The sequence below is a fragment of the Dasypus novemcinctus genome, chromosome 5 (genome assembly GCF_030445035.2).
Source record: "Dasypus novemcinctus isolate mDasNov1 chromosome 5, mDasNov1.1.hap2, whole genome shotgun sequence".
Lineage (NCBI taxonomy): Eukaryota > Metazoa > Chordata > Mammalia > Cingulata > Dasypodidae > Dasypus > Dasypus novemcinctus.
This window is the reverse complement of record NC_080677.1, coordinates 162,953,360-162,971,478: the sequence shown is the minus strand read 5'-3', so window position 1 is coordinate 162,971,478 and position 18,119 is coordinate 162,953,360. Positions and strand designations below refer to the sequence as shown.

General features: G+C 41.5%; 1 protein-coding gene across 12 annotated transcripts in view; it reads left to right on the top strand.

Annotated features, from left to right (window-relative positions):
* The first annotated feature begins 4,952 nt into the window (after positions 1-4,952).
* The window catches only part of MLLT10 (MLLT10 histone lysine methyltransferase DOT1L cofactor), a 215,788-nt gene continuing 202,621 nt past the window's right edge, over positions 4,953-18,119 (top strand). For 7 of the 12 annotated variants that reach the window (XM_058297876.2, XM_058297875.2, XM_058297874.2 and 4 more), the window contains exons 1-3: positions 4,953-5,217; positions 5,356-5,515; positions 7,637-7,716. In XM_058297876.2, coding sequence (XP_058153859.1) covers positions 5,356-5,515; positions 7,637-7,716 — 240 coding nt within the window. In that variant the 5' untranslated portion in view covers positions 4,953-5,217. Of the gene's footprint in view, positions 5,244-5,355; positions 5,516-7,636; positions 7,717-18,119 lie in introns of all 12 variants that reach the window. The other 5 variants (XM_058297873.2, XM_058297866.2, XM_071215500.1 and 2 more) reach the window with 4 other exon arrangements.

The following is an 18,119-nucleotide window of genomic DNA, read 5'->3' as shown; positions in this document are numbered from 1 at the left end:
TAGTGAGGAAAACAACAACAGGGCAGCAAAGAGGGTATGATTGGGGGTGGGGATGGAGAGGGACATGGAGCATTCCTGCTCATTCTTTGTGATACCTTTCTTTATATTTATGTCATATTTTCCACTCCTACTTGCACCAAGGATCATTGCTTTTTTAATTGGGGTAAAGTGCCACGATATAAAAATTGCCTCCATTCTGCCTGTAAAGTGCCACAGTAAAATAACACTGACAAACAGTGATCGGAGGCTTGTGTGTTTAATTCACCAGGAATGTTAAGCTTCATAAGATTCACCCTATGGGGTCATGTTGGTCCTTGGCACTGTTACTGTACAATTTCAAGGGGTAAATATACACATTATAGTTTTAAAAATCGAAGATATGCTAGCAAACAGTTCATTAATAGAAGGAATAAAAAAATTGAATTTGTCAACCTCATTCATTCTGGGACACAATACAGTTAATTAACATATTCTTGAGCTTGTTTCTGGATTTGGTAAGCAGTGGGCCCCATTTGGAGAGGTAAACATTTAAATTTTAAAAAGTGACCTTTTGTTGTCCAAATAGTATTTAGCAAGTCAGTTTAATTCCTTTATATTTTTTTCAGTTCAAGATATTTTTCATTTCTTTCAAGGTTCTCTTCATTTCAAGAACCGATTTTCCTCTTTTCCATGTCCCGAGTCTTTTCACTTAGACAATTTTGTTGTATCCTATAAACACTTAAATATGTCACTTTAATCACACTTTAATTGTAGCAGAAATGCAAATCTTAAGCATCAGTGAAAAAAATGGCAACATGGACCTGACAATCCTACACTTATATTGATGATACCCTGAAAAGTCGAAGTATATAACACCTTTAAGCATTGTTACTTCATGGAAAAAAGTCGCCCAACTCTGATGGGTTACCAGGGTTTCTGTAACACCCAGAATATCTGAAGGCAGCTTTTAGATACTGTCTTTCCATTGGCAGGTTACATGGTGTTTTATCCCAAAATGTAAATACAGCTAATAAATATGAATTTAATAGCAAAAGGAGTAGCTCTAAAGCCAAACAAGATTAACCAAACCCTTTAAAGTAAATATTAGTCTTTGACTCTTAAAAAGATTTTTAATTTAGATAACTCAAATCTGTATTTCACATTTACCTAACTGAACTTGCCAAAACTTAACTGTATTTAACAATATCAATTATGATTGATTGTAAGTTAGAGTCTATTTTGTAATAAGATGATTCCTTTTCCATGAAAAGGTAGTTAACATTTGAGGACTATTTAAATATATAGATAGTTCTAAACTACCTGGAAAATAAAGTTTCTTCTCCTATATTAATTTAAACTATTGAAAAATTTTAAGGAAACCAATTTCTTATCTGAAATTTTCTATTAATTGTGTTACTCAGAAGTTTTAGTTCAATTATACATGCAAAATAAAGTCTTTAAAGAATGAAGCTCAGACTGCAATTAGCTTTGTTTTTAACACCAAAACTATCTGTTAAATGAGCATTTATAGAAGGTCTACTCTGCGCAAGATATTTGCTAGGTGCTATGGTGAGCAAATAAAAACTACGAAGTGAGATTAACCTACTTCATTAGATGGAATTTTCCAGAAGCTATGAACAGAAGCTCAATTTAAAACATAACTGAAACTAATAATTTTTAATGAAATTGTGAACAGTACTCCATAATAAAGGTACTGCGTGTGGATTTGTATATATATAGCAACAATATTCACTTATGGTGTGATAATAACAAAACTAGTTTCAGATATAACAGTATTTTAATCATAGTAGCATATATATATTACTCATAATAAACTTTCTAGGTAAAAGGTAAAGCTGGGAGCACCAAAGAAGCAAAATAAAATTTTATTTGGAAATTCTTTGTACAAGAGGATTACCTTTTTGAGTTTCCCAACTAATTCAGTTAGAAACAAGATTATAGTTTCCAATAAGGTTTAGTAGATACATGGATTTTAATAATTGCTTTTTGTTTAAAAAAAACACACAAAAAACAAAAAACCACTTAAGATTAGAGCCAATATAAAATTTTGACCACTTTCTGGGGGTCAAGAACCTGAGTTAAGGAAAATGTATCTAGTATTAGCATTATACAAATAGACCTCGACAATGGGTAAAATAGACTATATTTTATATATGCAAAAACAGAAGGTAAATGAAACTAACTTAAAAGAGGAGTAAATATGAACAATAATAACTTAGGAATCAAATGTGGTTTAAAATATTTCTTTCATAGTATCTACTTATGTAAATGATTATGGAAAAGCAAATAAATTTGGTGCCCAAATCAAGGAATAAAGAAAATTATAAGAAGATATATTGCCCATAAAGAAAAAAATAGTTTCCCATTATAGTAGGGTTAAAGGTTACATCATAAAATACTTCACTTGAGTTTTTCTGGTTCACCTCAGATGATTAGTTCAGAGAAATAGATGAGCCAATACTAATAGATGAGCCAATACTAAGTTGACTGCTGTTAACTTGAAGAAGGAAACGAGAAACAACCAGATTTTGTTTTATTCTATAGGTACCAGACACCCTTTTTCAAAGGGTATTTTGAAAATGTGGAATCAGACTTAAAGGCTAACATTATTTTAGGAGATTAAATTGTCCTTTTTTATGACGTTCCTCTATAAATTCCATGGTCATTTAAAAAAATATTACCATGTATTTTATGGAAATTTCATTATGTTATATCTGAGGTATGAGAATGAGTGTATTACAAAAAAAAATTGGCCACTATATAAATTCACACATATATTTATATATATTTATATAATCTGTCACACAAAGGACAAATATAAGTTGCTTGCTGCTATATTCCCTGCATCCAAACAGTCCCTGGCCTGCAGTAAATGCTCAGTATATATTTACTGGATGAATAAATAAACGTACTATTTTATAATGTCTGCTTTCTTCCTTTTCATCTAATATTTTACAGAAATATATACATATTATACTTCTGATGTATACCTTACAAGAAAAAAACTCATACATGAGTTAAAATGACAATTACTATTTACACTTATCATGTTCTTTCCTTCTAATTTTCAGAGCTCAAATATAATAATGCTTTGACATATTTTGTCAACATTTACATGTGCATCCTTAATGCTTCAGATATCTCTATTAATATACACAGGCATGTTATAAAATAGTATATTCTTTTCTATTTTAAAAATCTCTTACAAATAATAAAAAAAAAATAGCAAGTGTTTACCTACATTTAAGTATCACAGAGTAGGATAAGGTACCCACATATAAATTTCAACAGAAGAACTAAGTTCAAATACATTAAAAAGAGAACAAAAACATTTAAAAGTAATTTACTGCATTAAGGTTTGGGCTGCAGTTTTTGAGAAGGGAAGTTTCAAATTGATCTTAACTCAAAATTACTCCTGTACTTTAAGATTCTGAACAGGAATTGATTATTTGAACTGGCATTCTTTATATAAGGGTACAGATAAAATACAGTTATGATACACAGAACACTATAGTATTGCTTGAATGCAGTTTTTAGTTTTGTTTATATTAAAATCATTTAAGTACATTATTATATCTTCAGAAACTTATTGTTGCCATCTTCCCCAAAACAATTTACATTTTATTAGTGTACAATCTTGTAATAAGCTTTTCTCTATGCATCGGGAGAGCTAAAAGAGAATTGTCATTTTTGAGTTTCTCTAGTGTACATTTTCCCCGTCTTATGCTTTAATAAGATTTCCAATACTATGTATTTGTCACTTAGCTTTTAATTCATTTGAATATCTTTGTTAATATATATTTACATTGGATTATATGTTATAATTGTAAAATAGATTTTTAGGTAATTATTTGAAAGAGTAAAAATTTTTCTTTATAAGAACACTAGGAATGCTTGCAAAACTGAAAGCAATATCTTTTGGTCACTGACTAGGAGAACTTGGAATCCTTTACCGTTCAGCATTGTATGACTACATTTCCAGATCATCCTATTCTATTGCTGATTCCTGATCAACAAACATTTTGTACGTGCAAGGTATTAACCGAAACCATGAATTCGCCTTCTAACTATGCCTGTCATTTAAACAATCTATCCATACATACCGATTTCATGCTAAACTTTCATAATTAGACGCTATTTTTGCTTAACATCAATAATGGGCTTAACTGGCTACATAGGGGGTGGGGAGCCAGTGGACGATTTTACAGCCCAAAACTGCTCCAGGTATGTTCATTAACCTATTCAGATAGGCCTAATCCATTTTCTATTTGTGATGTGCGGACGGAGAGCTCATCCTTCTGCCACCTAAATGACCTCCAACTTTCAAGAGCCTCGATGGGAAGTGGACCTCAGTGTTTCAGTGCCCAGCCTCTTTTGGGGACTGCCTAGCAGGACTCGGGCTCCTTCACCCTCCAGCACTGTGTGACCGCGTGGACTAGGCCATCCCATTCTCCCGGCATCCCCACGCGCGGGCCGGGGGTCGCCGCGGGGTTCCCAGTCCCACTTGCGGAGCGACACAGGCGTGGACCGCGGGTCTGCGCAAGGGCGTGCACAGGGATGCAGTCTGCGGGAACCACGCCCGGCGGCCTCGGGGTACAGTCCGCGAGGAGCATTGCCTGCGCGGCGGGGCTGCTGCAGCGCGTGGGTCCACGCGGCCGGCGGCGCAGGCCCTGCGACAGCGGCCCTGCGCGGGCAGGTGGGTTCCTGGAGCGCGGAACAGATCTCGCTCACCCGCACGCACGCCGCGACTTGCCCACTCTGCCCGCGCCGCAGGAGGCGGTCAACGTCCCCGCCCACGTGCGCGCGTCACGCCCCCCTACGTTGGCTCTTTCCGGCCTCGGGGCGCCGCCGACCCCGCCTCTCCCGCCCACACCGCGGCGGAAGGCTGCAGGCCAGCGAGGGAGGGACGCGCCGGCGGTGGGTGGGGCGCCGGCGGCCTCGGAGGCGCGCACGCACGCAGACGGCCGCGCCTCCGCTGGGCCTCCTGTTGGCCGGCGGTGGGCGGCGCGCACGCCGAGTGACGCTCTCCGGGGAAGCGCGGCCCCGCTGCCCTTGCCCTGTGCGGCTGCCGGCCCGCGGCCCAGTGCGCCTGTGCGGAGGCCTACTCGGCGATGTGCGCCCTCGCCGGGCTCCGGCGCTAGCGGCCGGGCTGAGGGGGCGGAGGGCGGGGAGGCGGGGGCATCGGCAAGGACATGGCTCCTGACTCCTGTGCGGAACGTGAGTGACCCAGCCGCGGAGCCCGAGTGAGCGAGCGGCGGCGGCGGCGGGGGGCCGGGCGCGGGCGCGGGCGGCGGGCGGCGGGCGGGCGCGCTCCGGCCTGCATGTGTTTTTAATGGTGCCCCAACTCCCTCTTAGATGGTCTCTAGCGACCGGCCCGTGTCACTGGAGGACGAGGTGTCCCATAGTATGAAGGAGATGATTGGAGGCTGTTGCGTTTGCTCAGACGAGAGAGGCTGGGCCGAGAACCCGCTGGTGTACTGCGACGGGCACGGCTGCAGCGTCGCGGTGCATCAAGGTAAACACCCAACGCCCGCCGCCCGCCGCCAACCGCCGCCGCGGGCGCCAACCGCCGCCGCCGCCCCTCCCCCGCCCGCCGCCCGCCGCCCGCCCGGGGGCCGGGCGCCCGGGGGCACCGGACCCTAGAGCCCGAATGTCCGGGAGCCCCGCCGGGCCTGCTGCGCTCACTGGGCGCCCCAGGCGCACGCCCTCAGGTGTCACGGGGCCCTGGGCCGGCGGTGGGGAGCGGGCGCCCCTCCCCTGTCGTCTTGGCTGGCTCGGGGCTGCACGGGAAGACCCCTGCCCTGCCCCGGACGGCCGCCTCCGGCGTGCAGCTTTGGGCTGGGGACTTCTGGGGTGCGGGGACGCACCCGGGAGGGCCGGCAGAGCGGTGGGTGGGTGGAATCCTGGTCCTGCAGACTGGTGCTCCCCCGGCGAGGACCGCGGAGGCGGCCGCCGCAGAACAGCTGCTGCTGCAGGGGTGTCCAGCCGGCCGCGCACCCCTGCTCTGGGTTGGTGGATGAGGCTGTGGGGGCGAGTGGTGTGGCTGCCCCAGGCCCCTTTCCTCAAGGGAAGAGGAAGGGGTGTGTGCCATGATCTGGGGAGCTCCTTAGTTTATTTCTGGTGTTTTACAAAATTCGGAGAGTTTTTTGGCTGTATACAGAAGCTGAGGACATTTAGAGTTTTCTGACCTTTGAAGTTTGTGGCGTGGCGTTTTCCATTTGAAGTGGTAAGGAATTGAGGGCTGAAACAACCTAGATAATGCATTGGTGGTTCTTATCTGTTCACACACCATCCTGTCCCCTTTTCCCTTTTCCCATTCTGACACTGAGTGAGGCAGTTCTTTGGTGGTGTACTGGAAAGAGCACTACCACGTGAGAGGGGTGGAAAACGAGAACATTGGGTGCTAACGTGCATTCTTTTTGGAATGCAATCTCAGACCTGGGAGAGGAGACTTAGATGCAGTGGTTATGATTCTGAGATAGGAAGTTAATCCCAGAGTGCAGTTATCTTCACTTTCTTTTAAAAACAAGTAAATTTGCACCCTTTTCTTTTTTAAAGGTGTAGAAATAATGTGTATAAACCGAGATTATTGATTATAAGGTTTCCATTAGTTTTCACTGGCTTATGAAAATATTTTAGGAAATATGTATTTAATCTTAAATTTTTCTTTTTAGAAGTACTCCAAATTAAAATGTAACCATGTTTTTATTTATAGGTAAGAAAAGAGAAAATTAAATTAGTCTTTTAAGGGCAAACTTTTTTTTTGACATGGATGCTGTGTTTCTTGGTTGATAGAATAGTTTTACTCTGACATACTTGCAACTGTTGGAGTTTTAAACATTTCTGTTGATTGTATATTTTATGTGTATTTCAGACAACCTGGGTATGATTTAGATCTATTGTTAGAGCATTCACATGAAATATTTAGAAATAAACATACATTTCATTCTTTTTAATCACAGTTTTATTGAGATATAAGTGACATGTTATACAGTTCGCCAATTTGAAGTGTACTTCTTAATGGATTTTAATATATTCATATATTCACAGAATTGTGTAACCGTTTTCACAATCAGTTTTAAACATTTTCATCACTGGATCATGAAACCTATTTCCCCCCAGTCTTAGGCTACCACAAATCTACTTTCTATCTCAATGGATTTGCCTATTCTGTACATTTTCACATAAATAGAAGCATTTCACTTTTAATGTTACATTTTGTTTTCTCCAGTGTCAGTGCTTATTTTTAAAGGCTATTTAAAAATATTTTCATTAGACTTATCTAAAATGCTTGGTATTTAAACTGTAGGATATGGAAATGAATGAAACAAATGAGTTTGAGTTATTCTATGTGAAATCTATGTATTAAATTTTACATCTGTAACATGTTGCTTTTGATAGTTAAATGAAATAACAAAGATAAATCTCTTAACATTTTTGTGAAAATGTCATACAATTAAAATTTATAACTAAGTTTGTATATGATGAATAGAATATAAAAGGTTTTAATTCTCTATAAATAGGAAGTTTACTTGACTAGTTTGAGAGGAATTCGTTTGATAGGGTTTTGAAAGGATATTTGATTTTTTGTAAATCCTTAAATCTTAACATTTTAAAACATTTTATTTCCCAACAGCTTGCTATGGCATTGTTCAAGTACCTACTGGACCATGGTTTTGCAGGAAATGTGAATCTCAGGAGAGAGCAGCCAGAGTGGTAAGGACTGCTTGTCAGAGACTTTAAAATCCTTCCGCGAGGCACTGAGGCCAAGGCTGCCCTCACAGCCCGTGTGCAATGGGAAGAGCTGTCAGTCTTCCCTTGAAATGTAATTTAAGAAAGAATTTGGGACAAATAGTGACTTGCAGTTTAAAACACACTTTGTAAATTATGAAAAACAAATTGATCCAAATAAGTATGTGTTGATAAATACTTAGAAAAAATAAAACTGTGAGGCTAAATTTTGACTTTATTAGGTGTTTCTATAGGAAAGCTTTAAATGGGTTTGAAGGTTAAAGTAGCTAATCATAGTTAGACTATAATGGCAGTAGAACATAAGCTATATGATAATTTTACTAGATTGTGTTTTATTAAGCAAATAATGTTAGCAGACTCTAACATGTTCTTTTTCCTGTATCTTCACATGCATAATTTCCAAGTAACTTTGAACATGCAGTGTTTATAGGCATTTGGTCTCATTGGCAAAGGAAGATAAAAATCTTCCTTTTTCACTTGTCTGACTATCTTCTTTCTTTTTGTAAACTGCAAGAGTGAGGGAGGTATGTTTATTCTTTGTAACCAGAAGTATTTTTTCCAGTTGAACTTCTGGCAGTATCAAGGAGAGATAGATTTAATCTTCATTAATCATATAAAAGTGTTCCTATTTGCAATGTAATATTTTCTTTTATCATTGATTATAGACTTTAACAGAGAGAGGAAACCAACATTTCAGTTTCTCTATCTAGGTCTATCGCACAAGCGGAAGCCTACTTTTTGCTTGGGCAGTTTTTGGTCATCACATAATGGCTGAGTGGCCTCTAGGATTTTGATTTTGTGGTTATGTTGATATCTTTTGTTTTGTGTATGGTTTGGGGTGGATGGTTTACCAAGTAAGGTAAAACGTGTCCCCCCAATATGCCTGTTTTTAGAAGGTATCTTGGGGGGACACATTTCAACTTTGTTAGGTGATATATAGAGTCCATTAAAAGTTATAAAAAAGAGGCACAATCTTCTATACTGTATAGTCATAAAAGGTTGAGCCCTTTGTAAGAAAAAAACCCCACCTAATGCCTAACATATAAACAAAGATACAGGAACTAAGAACTCAAAATTAGAGATGTGTTTGTGGGTAGCTGATGTAGATCAGTGGTTGAGCACCTGCTTCCCATGTACCTCCTGAAGGAAAAAAGAAAGAAATATATTTGTGACTCAGAAAGGGAATTGAATTAGTCTTAATCTTGTTTCTTCTTTTCTTTTTTAAAAGCTGATATTACTGCTTTTTTTTTAAAAGATGTATTTTATTTATTTATTTTTTACTTCTCTCCCATTCTTGCCCCCAGTTGTCTGCTCTCTGTGTCCATTAGCTCTGTGTTCTTCTGTGACTGCTTCTATCCTTATCAGAGGCACTGGAAATCTGTGTTTCTGTTTGTTGTGTCATCTTGTTGTGTCAGTTCTCCATGTGTGAGGCACAGTTCTTGGGCAGGCTGCACTTTCTTTCGCACTGGGCGGCTCTCCTTGCAGGGCGCACTCCTTGCGCATGGGGCTCCCCAACACGGGGGACACCCCTATGTGGCATGGCACTCCTTGGGCACATCAGCACTGAGCATGGGCCAGCTCCACACAGGTCAAGGAGGCCTGGGGTTTGAACCGCGGACCTCCCATGTGGTAGGTGGACACCCTATCCGTTGGGCCAAGTCCGCTTCCCTTGTTTCTTCTTTTCTGTGTGTGTCAGTTTCATTTTTCTCTTTTTCTATTTTCTCTGCTACTCATACCAATAAGCAGTATCTAACTTTTTCCAGTGTTTACTGTATGCCATGTATACTAAGTACATTGTACCAATTATCTCTTTAATCCTATCAAGCCTGTGAGGTAGATCTGTTATTTTATGGATAAGGACAATAGTTTTAAAAGAATAAATACATATCTGTTTGGAGTGTGGGCTGTGATTAGAACCCAGGTTAGTCTTGAATGCAGAGCCCAGGTTCTGAACCACCATGTTTTTTACCACCTACTGTGGTGAAAGATGGCAGTACCCAGCTCCTGTTTTAACAGACTAGCCCAGACTGAGGGCTGAAATCTCATGTTTCAAACAAAACAAAATACTGGCTTGGCTTGGATGAGTACCTACCTATGGACCAGTTAGCCAGAGTCAGGCAATAGGGTTAAGTTGTTCAGATGCAGTTAGGGAGATCCCTGGGGTTTGGGGATCACTCATTTTTCAGGGAAGGGGAAATTGAGAGTTGACAGTACCTAAGAAGATGCTCAAGTAGAGATCCTGAACAATAAAGCAGTGTATTCAGAAAATTAGGTTGATAAATACAGAATTGATTTGAAAATAGATGTTAGGAACTTAAAAATGTAGGATGCTTATCCTGTAAAATGTGGGAATAGAAAGGAAGGGAGCATTTTGAACGATGAAATGAAAGTAGTGGGTGTTGAGTAAAGAAAAGGGACTAATCAAAGTGATTTTGAGATATCAAGCCTCACTCTGGAATGGTGACACCTTTCATAGTAATAGAGGAATGGGAATGGAGGAGGACAGCAGATTTGAAGAGCAAAGGGAGTATCTTTTGAATTCGATGCTGCTGGGATTTTCGCTGGAAATTTAGGATTAAAGTTTGGAATCAGGGTAGGGTTGGAGCTACATAGAAGGAAGACTGGGAACCAAGTGAAATTTCTGCTGGAGAGAAGAAAATGGGAAGCTAGAACTCTGGTGAATAAATATGCACATTTGGGAGTATAAGAGAAGAAGTTGCCAAGGATGGGTAATGACTTAGGAAAGGAGACTCTGCAGTGTACAATAGCAACAGACACTGGTTTTCATGAATGAATGGTTGGTAGTGACAATGCAGCCAAGGATGCTGAAGGGCAAAGAAAACCTCTTGAGACAGCAGTTTTAGTTCATTGGTTTGGACAGAAGTCTGGTTGCTGGGGACAGTGGAGGTCGTAGCTTAGACTCTATGTTGCTGTATGCTAAAATAGAATAGAAGGGAAGAAGACATAAGAAGTAGTTACATGGGTGTCAAGAGAAAATGTCGATGGTTTATAATAAAGGGAAGTTCTTTGCAGATGGGCATTCATTATTCAGAAAAAGCCCTTGAGATGCTTTATTCAACTCAAGTGAATTTAGCACAGTTTTTGGTTAGAATTATTACAGTGGTTAGGGATTATGATACTTACTGATGAATATTTCTGTATTTAATGTATATTTGTTCTGACGTGATTTATTTGAAATTTGTCTGCTATACATGTAGAGTTTTAATGAACTATGGAGAGGATATGTTAGAATTTAAATAATCTACTTTTGAAAACATGTTGAGAGTGGATTGTGCAAAAAAAAGGGACAAAAAGCCCATTAAAATTTTGCATTATTAAGGTATTACTATTGTAGCTCTAAATAAACTGTAACCTTTTCGTACTATTCTGGCTCTTTCTATTGTAGTTCTTCCTGGCTTCTAACTTTGTCAGAAAGGAACTGCTAGGTGGGTTCAGAACCAAGGTTTTAGGGATTGATCTAGGATTGCATTATTTTATTTTTATAATTTTTGTTTAAGGAAGATTAATGCATATTTGTTAGAAGTAGTTCTGAACTTTGTATGTGTAGCACATACAATGAATTTCTCGCCCGGAATGAACAAATGTCAATTCATATTTACTTCAGATCTTCTCTTCTGCTCAAGCCTAGTAGTACATTAAAAAATTCAGTTGAAGTTCTTTTTGTGTTCTCCCCAGTTAAGATCAGCCATTATCCTTTTTTATTTTTAAGGTTTTATTTATCTCTTCCCACCCCCTCATTGTTTGCAATGACGGTTGGTCTTCTGTGTTCTTTAGGAGGCACTGGGAACTGAACCCAGGACCTCCCATGTGGGAGGGAGGTGCCTAATTGCTTAAGCCAGCTCCGTTGCCTGCTTTGTTGTGTCTCTTGTTATGTTTTTCTTCTTGTGTCTCTTGTTGCATCATTTTTTTTTAAAGATTTATTTTTTAAAAATTTATTTCTCCCCCCACCCATTGTCTGCTCTCTGTGTCCATTAGCTGTGTGTACTTCTTTGTCTGCTTGTATTCTTGTCAGTGGCACAAGGAATCTGTGTCTCTTCTTGTTGCGTCATCTTGCTGTGTCAGCTCTGTGTGTTGGTGCCACCCCGGGCAGGCTGCACTTTTTTTGCGCGGGGTGGCTCTTACAGGGCGTACTCCTTGCGTGTGGGGTTCTCCTATGCGGGGGACACCCCTGTGTGTCATGGCATTCCTTGGGTGCATCAGCACAGCTCGTGGACCAGCTCATCACACGGTTCAGGAGACCCTGGGTTTGAACCCTGGACCTCCCATGTAGTAGGTGGATGCTCTATCCGTTGAGCCAAACCTGCCTCCCTTGTTGCATCATCTTGCTGTGTTAGCTTGCTGCGCCTGTCCATTGTGCCAGCTCGCTGTTTTCTTTAGGAGGCACTGGGAACTGAACCACGGACCTCTCAGTTGGTAGGTGGGAGCCCAATTGCTTTAGCCACATCTGCTTCCCTAGCCATTATCCTTAGTGTCTTTAGTTTCTCTTGTGCCCATCTTTGTTTTAGTACTTCATCCATCCATCTGTCTATTTGTCTGCATCTATCACCATGCAGATTATGTGCTATTCTGCATACAGATCTGTTTCATACATTCTATCTGCTTTTTAGTATTCTGTGACATGAAGTTACCACAAATTTATTTAATTCCTTGATTAAATTTCCATTTTTTTGCAGTCACACATAGTATTTCAGTGAACATCCTTGTGAACATCATGAAGCTTGATTTTTTTTTAATAAGTCTGAGACTGTCTTACTAGGTAGGTTTTACTTATTTACATTTGTAGTAATGGCGAATACATTAGGACTTGTAAAAACTTATTTTGTGTTATCTGTTTTATCATTTCCCTTTTTCCTTCTGTTGGATTGAGAATTCTCTGTTTTTTATAATCCTCTGCTTATTTGGAGGTTATTTGCTCTACTTCTTTTCTTTTTGTGATTGCCCTTAAAATTAAAAAAAAAAAAAAATAAATTATTTATTTATTTTTCTCCCCCCACCCTGTCCCGTCCCAGTTGCCTGTTCTCTGTGTCTATTTGCTGCATGTTCTTCTTTGTCTGCTTATGTTGTCGTCAGCGGCACGGGAATCTGTGTTTCTTTTTGTTGTGTCATCTTTGTGTCAGCTCTCCATGTGCCCTGTGTGTGCTGCACCATTCCTGGGCAGGCTGCACTTTCTTTCGCGCTGGGCGGCTCTCCTTACGGGGCGCACTCCTTGCGCGTGGGGCTCCCCTACGCGGGGACACCCCTGCGTGGCACGGCACTCCTTGCATGCATCAGCATTGTGCATGGGCCAGCTCCATACGGATCAGGGAGGCCCGGGGCTTGAACCATGGACCTCCCATGTGGTAGACGGATGCCCTCACCACTGGGCCAAGTCCGCTTCCGGCCCTTAAATTTTTAAAAATTTTTATCCCCCACCCTTCTACTGTGAGATGGCTCCCATGTCTGTCTGCTTGTTGTCTGCTCATTGTCTGCTCATTTTTAGGAGGCTTTGGGAACCGAAACCAGCACCTCCCGTGTGGGAGGCGAGTGCCCAGTTGCTTGAGCCACATCTGCTCCCTGCTGGTTGTGGCATGGGCTGATTGTGGCATATTCTTATCTTTTTTTTTTTCTTAAAGATTTATTTATTTCTCAACCCCCTCTCATTGTTTACACACACTGTCTGCTCTCTGTGTCTCTTTGTTGTGTTCTCTCTGTGCCTGCTCAACTTCTTTTTAGTAGGCACTGGGAACCAAACCTGGGGGAGGTGGCAGGGAGGTGCCCAATGGCTTGAGCCACCTCTGCTCCCACTTATTGTGTCTCTCATTGTGTTTCCTCGTTGTGTCTCTCTGTTGCATCATCTTATTGCCTCAGCTCACTGCCCCATTCTGTCACGTCAGCTCACTATCTTACTCGTCTTCTTTATTTGGCGCTGGGAACCCAACCCAGGACCTCCCATGTGGGAGACGGGTGCCCAACTGCTTGAGCCACATCTGCTCCCTGCTCTTAAATTTTTAATGTGCATATTTTGTGTTTTTCTATGAGTCAAATTAATATCTGCTTTCCTTATAAATAAAGCCAGGGACCTTAGAGTACCTTGTAGTCCCTTTGAACTCTTCTTGCAAAATCTGTATTTCTATTTTTTTTCCACCTCCCAAATTAGTTGTTTTTCTTACATAGTCATTTATAATTTAGACTGATGCTTTTGCTCACCACATCTTTTTGTTTCCCTTGCAGCTCTCTGGGTTCATTTACCTACTCTTTGAAGTATATCTCTTGGGGTTCACCCCCATAGTTTATGGCCACTAAACTATTAGTCTTTTTATGTCTAAGAATGTCATTATTTGCTTTCTTATATAAATAGCAGTTGGATATGGAATTCTAGGATTATAGTTGTTTTTCCTATAACTAAAGACTCTACTCTAGTTTTTCTTCTTATACTAATAGGAAAAATGAAGGTGGTCTGCTTGTCCTACTTGAGATTTGGCCTATTCTTTTATTCTGAGGACTCAGTGTCTTCTGTTTTGGAAGACATTTCTCTATCTGCTCTATCTCCTCAAATATTGTCACTTTCTCACTTATATTATATTTTCCTGCAATTGTTAATTAGGTGTATGTTTGGGGTTCTCATTCTGTTCCTTCGTGTCTTAATTTTTTCATTCATACTTTCCATCTTTTTTTTTTTTTAGTTTAGGTACTGGGGCTGGGAATTGAACCCCGGACCTTGTATGTGGGAAGCTGGTGCTCAACCACTGAGTACACTGGCTTCCCTGAGGTTTTTTTTTTTTTTTTTTTCCAGGAAGCCCTCAACCGCTTGAGCCACATTCACACCCCTCCCCTCTGTCTTTTTATCTTTGCATTAGGGATAATTTCTTTGGCTTTGATTTCAAATTTATGCTTACTGTTAATCCAAGGAGTGAATTTTTTTCAGAGTAAGCCATATCTAGGATTTCTGGGTGTTTTTATTTTTCAATCTGCCTGTTCCCCCCCCCCAAAAGTTTTGTTATTGCCTTAAGGATTATATTCCTTCTTTTATTTGATCGTTTAAAATATGTGTTTTAAAGCTCTCGGGAAATTTTGGAGTTCTCCCATTTGCTTTATTTTATTTTTCTTTATTTTTAAATAGACTTAAAAATTTTTTTTTTTATCCTTTACCCGCCCCCCCCAACCATCCCCCAGAGATGACTCCTTCAACTGTCCACTAGTTGTCTGCTCATTTTCTTTAGGAGGCACCAGGAAGCAAACCTGGGACCTCCCGTGTGGGAGATGGGCTCCCAGTTGCTTGAGCTACATCCTCTCCTGTTTTGTTTACTCTGGTGGTAGATGTTTTATATAATCCTTTATAATTTTTGCCTGTGAACTAGTCTTCAGGAGTAGTTGTCTTCCTTGGAATGTCTGTTCCTCAACTTGAGTTGAGATGATGTCACTGTGGGAAGTGTTTGCATTTGCTCTGTGTCTGTTAAGAATTGTATTTGGCTGTTAGTAACATAGACCAGGTTATAGTGGCTTCTACAAATTGCGAGGCTTTTCTTTTACTTAAAAGAAGTTTAGAGAGGCATTTTAGAGCATTTAATGACTGCTCCAGGAAGTCATTCTGGATTAGGCTTTTCCGTCTTGCTACTTTACCATCAGTAGATACTGATTCACACGGTTTTTATTTTCAGATTTGTCCCATGGCTTCAGTATCTCATCTAGGACTGCAGTCATTGGCTAAGTTCAGGCAGAAAAAAAGGGAAGGGTAAGGTGCAACGGTGGTTCCTCTCCCAGCTGAGAATGTTCCCTTAAACAAGCTTACCCAGAAGCCCCACTCCACAGCTTATGCTTTGTCTTACTGACTCATAGTTAAGTTTTAGGGAGCCTGCAAAACGTGATCTTAAAGTTGAGCCTCTTGACGAACTATTTGGATTAAATCTTAAGTTTCTGGTAGTAAGGAAGAAGAGGTTGGTAATCAACAGACCGTGTCACAGTTTACCTGATGGGAGCCATTGCTTCAGATTAGTTTTTTTATTTTATTGTAACATATGTGCAACGTAAATATCCCATTTTGAAAACTTTCAGATATACAATTTACTGGTAGGTGTAATTTGCATTTATGATTTCTGTTGTACTACCATGAACTCCATCCATTACCATAGCTTTTCTATCTCCCCAAACAGAAATTGTACCAATTAAACATTAATTTCTCATTCCTTACCCCACCCCTGTACCTGGTAACCTACATTCTAGATTCTGACTCTGTGAGTTTGCTTACTCTTAATTATTCATATCAGTTAGATCATACAGTATCTGACCCTTTGTGTCTAACTTATTTCACTCAATATATCTTTAAGTTTCACTGATATTGTAGCATGTATCTTCATTCCTTTTTGCAACTAAATAGTATTCCATTATGTTTATATTATAAATTTTGTTTCAGACCAGGCTTAAAGTTTATTTCTTGGCTTAGATTTTTGCACCCTTTAGAACAAGGGTTCTTTTCTTCTTTAAGATTCCGCCCACACCTCCCATTGTCTGCTCTCTCTGTCCATTTGCTGTGTGTTCTTCTGTGAATGCTTGTCTTCTCTATAGGCGGCCCTGGGAACCGATCCTGGGACTTTCTGGAGTGGGAGAGAAGCACTCAATCTCTTGCACCACCTCAACTCTCTGGTCTGCTGGTTCTCTTATTGTTGCATCATCTTGCTCTGCCAGCTCTCTATGTGGGCTAGCTCTCTGCTCGGGCCTGCTCTCAGCTCAGCCCAGCTCTCCTTCACCAGGAGACCCTGGGAATCGAACCCTGAACCTTCCATGTGGTAGATGGGAGCCCAATCACTTAAGCCGCATCTGTTTCCCAGAACAGGGGTTCTTAACAGGGGATCTGGGGGACGCAGACTTGGCCCAATGGATAGGGCATCCACCTACCACATGGGAGGTCCACGGTTCAAACCCTGGGCCTCCTTGACTCGTGTGGAGCTGACCCATGTGCAGTGCTGATGCGCGCAGGGAGTGCCGTGCCACGCAGGGGTGGCCCCGGTGTAGGGGAGCCCCACGTGCAAGGAATGTGCCCCGTAAGGAGAGCCGCCCAGCGTGAAAGAAATGCAGCCTGCCCAGGAGTGGCGCCGCGCACACAGAGAGCTGACACAACAAGATGATGCAACAAAAAGAAACACCGATTCCTGGTGCCGCTGATAAGGATAGAAGTGGTCACAGAAGAGCACAGCGAGCAAACAACCTTGGAAGGGGAGAGAAATAAAAAATAAATCTTTAAAACAAAAACAAAAAACAGGGGATCTGGGAGCTTGAGCTGAAATTCAGAAAACGTTATCTTTGGAAAGTGGATGTGGCTCAACCAGTTGTGTGCTTCCTATCACATGGGAGGTCCTGGTTTGCTCCTGGTTCCTCTTAAAAAAAAAAAGACCAGCAGATGATGCCCCCACTGCAATGAGCAGATGCTACAGCCCGTGGGGAGTGGATATGAATCAGGCCATTGGGCACTCGCTTCTCATGTGGGGGGTCCTGGGTTTAGTTCCAGGTGCTTCCTGGAGAAGGTGAGGAAACAATGAACAGACAGATGAGGGAACACTTCAGTGTAGGGGATAAATAAAAATAAAGTAAATCTTAAAAAAAAAAATTGTTGTAGGGATGTGTTGGTGTGGTGTGATGTATTTATTAAATAATACATGGTATAGTGTAAACTTAGGAAGGGGTCTGTGGTTTTCACCTGACTGGCAAAGGGGTCCATGGAACAAATAAGGCTAAGAAGCCCTGCTTTAGAAAATGAATTTGGGGCTGCACACTCTCTCAGCACAGGCTTCAGCTTCCTGATTTCTGTTCTTCCCAATGTAGGGTGCACATCTAGCTTCTCACTTCTGCAGCCTCCCTAATCTTAGTGGGCCAGGTCATGTTTTTCTAGATTCCCTGTCAGTGTCCTTATGTGTGGAGCCCACTTAGAGGTCTTGCATGCACCCGGTGTCCATACTGTTGTCATTGTCCACTGCACCCTCTAGGGCGTTAGCGGGTCTACTTCAGCCTACTAATGCTCATTCTTTTAGCCTTTTTATTTTTTTATTTATTTATTTTTTTTATTTCTCTTCTCTTCCCCCCACCTCCCAGTTTTCTGTTCTCTATGTCTATGTGCTGTGTGTTCCTCTGTGACGGCTTCTATCCTTATCAGTGGCACTGGGAATCCCTGTTTCTTTTTGTCATCTTGTTGTGTCAGCTCTCCATGTGTGTGGTGCCACACCTGGGCAGGCTGCACTTTCGTGCCGGGCGGCTCTCCTTACGGGGTGCACTCCTTGCACGTGGGGCTCCCCTACGCGGGGGACACCCCTGCGTGGCAGGGCACTCCTTGCGCGCATCAGCAGTGCGTGTGGGCCAGCTCCACACGGGTCAAGGAG